Raw genomic sequence first — 5,253 nt, 5'->3', positions numbered from 1 at the left:
TATTAATTAATTGTCGCGCCCAGATTTATTATTTAGGCGAAGTTAATAGGGGTCATTTATCAGCAATTAATCTGATATGCCTTATTACCCGGCGAGTCGGATTATAGGGCGTTATTCTTCGTCTTAACTGCTAATCATTTTGATAGGCATCAATTACGATGGCCTGCTAAAGGATTAGATGTTATTTATGATTTAAAGCGACTTCCTCGAGCACGCGTCTCTGAAAGACTCTCAGAAACTCGACCGCTGATGTAAAGATAACAACAAACTTTGGAATCTTATGCTCGGAGTAAACCAGTTGGGATTTAAACTAAATATAAAATATTTATATACCTATCTTTTGAGTTATTTATGTCGAGGATAGTAATCAGTACTATTTATTTATAACAATTTAGCAATATGAGTGTACCTAGCTTAGAGCAGACCGACTATATTTCAAAACTTTATAGCGGCGTAAATTATTGAGATACTGCTTTTGATTTATTTTATTATAATCTAATAAAGTAGAGCTGTATTCGTGTGTAAACGCACATCACTTACCAATGGATTATGCCAGTTACAATAAAATCAGTTTCACAGGAAAACTAAATTGGTCTATATCAATACTGATTCATGCTAGTCAATGTTTGAGTTAACTAATCAAAGTTAATATCGCTTTAGCTTGTTACTCTGAAATACCATCGCTTTGCATTTACTGGAAATGTTTATCGATTCAATTGATAAAGTAAATTGAGTTAATTTTACAATTCAATCCTATTTATTACTAGCGCAAGCTTATTGGGTAAATGAAACAATTGGTAAACTTAAAAGTTTATTGTCTTACATATAAGACAGATTAGATTAGGAATGCGGACGGCTTCCGAACAGGCAAAGTCACTGAGTGGCGAACCACTCATGCGGTGACCGACGCACTGCCATCACACCAAGGAAATCCTGTAACATGGACAGAGAGGTCACGCCGCGAACGGGCGGGGGAGGTCCGCGTAGCCAGGTCAAGCAGGGTGTTAGAGCGAAGCTAGATGGAGACGGTGTTAAATCCTAGTTTGGAATACTTCCTCGAGATGAGGGACTTGCTGTGGTAGCGATGGAACCGAGCGCCGGCTGAGATGTGGCGGAGGAGGGCGGAGTCTCTGTTGGAGGACCTCGAGCTGAAGCTTGAGGAGCTCTTTGAGAGGTAGGTGCGGAGGGCGCGCTCGCCCCAAGTCTGGGCACGGGGCTTCTCCACCGGCAGCCCCTTGTTCCGCCGGTCCAGGTAGTTGATCACGTCGTCGTAGTAGTTGTGCTGGTAGTCGTATAGGTACGTGTACTGGAGGAATTTTGGCCTGCAAATTATGCAATGGGTTACGATCTTCGCCTGAGAACACTGGGCACTGGCTACGTAAAATCTGAATAAGTTATTTTCAATCAAAATTTTGTTTGATTATTTCCGATTGCAGAACCACAAGTGTTATCATTATACTCTATGTTGCTGGTACAATAATGATAAGAAAAGTTGCTATTTACCTGATCCAATGTTTGAATATAAGTTTTCGCGGCTCGGTTCCCATGACAATGTTCTCAGGAGCGGGGGGCTCGGCCTCAGGCGCGGCCTCCGCCGCCGGCGCAGCCGCCTCGGGCGCCGCTTCCGGCTCGGGTTCCGCCGCCTTGGTCTCCTCCTCTATGTCCGCGTCATCCCACATCTCGATAGGGGGTTCTCTAGGATCAAAAACCAAACAAAATTCATTTAACGCAATCACTTAACACACACATGTCACAACACGAGACCGTGGACCCACACACCTTACTAGGTTTGGAAAAACGTGTGGAGTGGATGATCGTTCGTCTACGACTGGTGCTGCCGTGCCCTGCTCGCGCACGCAGCCTCCCAAATTATCTCCCTTCGACCCCACCTGGCTGTCGCAAGCGCTTACTCTGTTTGTGGGATACGCTGCCAATGATTTTCTGTCAATACGCCGGCCGTGCATCGACGGATTCCTAACCGTTTTTAATTAGTGTGCCAAAATGCAAATTCTTTTTTCATTTCAAAAGTCTGGACTCTATTACGGCCGACTAAAGTTTAATTTAATCTAAACGTGAGTTAAGTTAACGTGATGCCCCGTTTTATCTTAATCACTTAGTGTCATTCTATACAAGGTTTATTTATTTTGCAGTGGCGTTGATTTAGCATTCGTCGGAATGGCGTTCTGTTAAAACGCACATGATATTAGCCGGAATATTTTAGTTAGCGCATATGAACTGCACGCCGATTGGAATATTCACGAAATTCAAATTATGTTGCAAATGGCCGGTGTGTGTATGAATTCATTAAAACGTTCCGATGGCGATGTTAATAATATTGTGAATGCGGAGTGACTTGAAAAGCCGCATGAAAATGATAAATTAATTTTGTGAAGCACCGCAGAACGCTCGCGTGGACACACGCCAACTTGTAAACATGAATTATTTTAACTGTTAATTCTCTAATGCCTTTGTTTACGACAAAGACGATTTACGCACGGCACGCGTGGCTCTGAAAAGTGGTGGCGAGTTCAAAGTAAAAGATAATTATTTTGAATTCATAAATTGATAATTAAATTACACATAAAAGCAAACGGCGACTAAAACATTTCATATTATAACAGACCCAGAAACGTATTTCTGTTGATGACACTCAATTTTCTAAACAACCTTCCTTATTGCATATTGTGGGTCATTTAAGATCTCTAAAATCTCATGAATGTATAAGGCATGTTAAGGGTAGATAATGTAAAACAACGTAAATTCTAAATGTAATAAAGCTTCGTCAAAGCGCTAAGACCTTAAAAGAATGAAAAATGTTGAAGCGGGTAGTTTCAATTCCGTGAATAAATTATGAAGCAGGAAGGTAGTCAAGGAAATGCATGGAGACTGTTTTGTAAATTATGAGGGAACAATGGCCGCTTTAATATTAATTCACCCCTCAATTTTCCAGAGTAATTAAAACTTCACGGTGAATAATGTCAATCGATAATTTTTCTTGGTCACGACACCAAGAAAATAGTTATTAAAATATCAAAGAAGCACAATTTAAAATGTTTTAATGACGTAGGTGATGCAGATTAATGAAAATGCCAGAGAATTCATTAATTAAAAGTTAAATAGGGGATGAAAGTTTGGGTGGAAGCTGTCATTTGATGTTTCCCATGGGAAACCCCATCTGGGATACGGCTATTATTACTGTATGATATTTTAAAGTTAGAATTATATCTTTAACCCTTATTACAAAGTGTGCTTAGTGTCCACAATGCTCATTATGGAAACTTTTATTAAATTACTCCGAAATTAGGTACGGGTAAAATAAACATTTTGGCTAAATTGAACAGTTAGCACCAACAATATAATGTAAGGAATAAAAACTAATCATCATCATCATCATCATCATCATTTCACTGCTAAACATAGGCATCCTCCAATGACTTCCACAAAGGCCGGTTGGTAGCGGCCTACATCCAGCGCCTTCCTGCTACCTTTATGAGGTCGTCGGTCCACTGTGTGGATGGACATCCTACGCTGCGCTTTCCGGTAGCCGGTAGGACCTAAATAATAGAAATGCAGAACAATAAATTATTTTTATTAATATGTCAGAACATATTATTATTTAAGATCACTTTCACTATATTTAAATAGATGTGAAGCCAAATGTTCCATATAAAATATGTATAGTGCATAGGAATCTTTTCATTACACAGCACAGTTATGTATCTACAATCATGTCACTCATCGAGATAAGTCCTCGCGGTAATTATAAATATTGACGATTTGTTATTATTAGCTTTGGCAGTTATATGATTGTTTTGCATAATGCAATCAGCCATTGATGTTCAAATAGACCAATAACACATGATTGATGACGTTTGAAGCTAGAATAAACATTCGTATGGGAATTAAAAAACTAATTATAGCAACCTTCTTTGGCATGGGACATTTCCTCAGGTAAACACAGGTGTGTGTTTTCCTGAAAGATACACATCAGTGCACTGAAATAGTCCACTTAAAATTTATATTTCAAGAAACAAAAAATACCACATCAAGGATCCAAAACAAAAACAAATGAATGATGGCTTTCACCAAATTTTAGGTATTTACAACAAAAAATATACTATATTGATCTAAGTAGCACGTGAGATAGCGCACACTGTTGCCTTAGGTTGTTTAATTACGTCATAAATATAATATTATTATGATATCTTTGGTAAACACCATCGTTTTATTTTTATACAGATTCAGGGCATCTTTGACTTGTTTTCTCATAAACTATTTAATATTATTAGCAAAGCTGATGTGGATCTGCGCTACAAGAGGGGCGTGAAAATAAGAGAGCGAGAGAGCAAGAACGTCCTTAATTAAGTGGGATCAAAGTAATGTACCTAGTATCCTTTAAATCTAATAATATCACGGATTTCGAGAACACGAACTTTATTAAACAACTGGATTTGTGCGAACGAGTTCAGTTCGGCAAACATAAATGAGATAAGTCTACGAATGTTGCATAATTGCTACAAAGTTCCAGTTATTTTAAATGTATTTGTTTTCCAGCGCATACACTGTTAGTCGTTAAAATAATTATTACCATTTCCATGTCCTTTTATTTCATATTCAAATAACTGAATAACCGACCGAACTTTTGCTGTAAAGTCGAAAGCTTGCATGATTTATTTTCAGAGAAAGCAAGCTTGTGTTTCAGTTGTATTTTTATTTAATTTGCTCGCGAGTGTAAACCACTGAGAAACATCTGGATATGGGAGACGATCTCGTATATGTACAGACAGCACGTTGAAGTGAGGTATCATAAGTTAAGGTGATAGATGCTACTTTGCAACTTACAAGAGTCGGTCTTCTGTTGACTGTATTTGATTTATAAAATACAGACTTCTAAAATTAACATATCACCTGATTGATTAATGAACGGCCTTGGCATTTTGTTGCAGTGCTTTGATCCAAAACGTGTGCATTCGGTACATAAAGTAAATGTTATTGAAGCTGTCTCATAAAATTCCATACCTATTAATGTTTATCCAGATTCATATTTTTAAGAGGAATGAATAATACTTTGTATTTTATACCCTTGACCTTATTTTAGTATATTGTACGCGATAAAAATACATTACACATCGAATTTGTGGACTGGTTTTAAAAGTGAAATATCTGTATAGAGGCTTAACCATCGTCAGTTTAAAAGTGAAAATACTGGTGTTGTCTTAAAAATTTATTGTAAAGACATTGTAAAATGCTTAA

General features: G+C 37.8%; 1 protein-coding gene across 1 annotated transcript; it reads right to left on the bottom strand.

The window, feature by feature from the left end:
- Positions 1-798: 798 nt before the first annotated feature.
- Positions 799-1,979, bottom strand: Fln (flightin). Its single transcript, XM_028321455.1, has 3 exons — positions 1,780-1,979; positions 1,504-1,695; positions 799-1,322 (listed from the first exon to the last, which is right to left on the bottom strand). The coding sequence occupies exons 1-3, from the start codon at positions 1,962-1,964 to the stop codon at positions 1,016-1,018; spliced, it is 684 nt and encodes a 227-aa protein (XP_028177256.1). The 5' UTR covers positions 1,965-1,979; the 3' UTR covers positions 799-1,015.
- Between the last annotated feature and the right edge of the window lie 3,274 nt (positions 1,980-5,253).

This window comes from Ostrinia furnacalis, unplaced genomic scaffold (genome assembly GCF_004193835.3).
Source record: "Ostrinia furnacalis isolate ACB-3 unplaced genomic scaffold, ASM419383v2 OfSCF7532, whole genome shotgun sequence".
Classification (NCBI taxonomy): domain Eukaryota; kingdom Metazoa; phylum Arthropoda; class Insecta; order Lepidoptera; family Crambidae; genus Ostrinia; species Ostrinia furnacalis.
The sequence above is the reverse complement of the archived record's forward strand: the minus strand, read 5'-3'. Positions and strand labels throughout refer to the sequence as shown.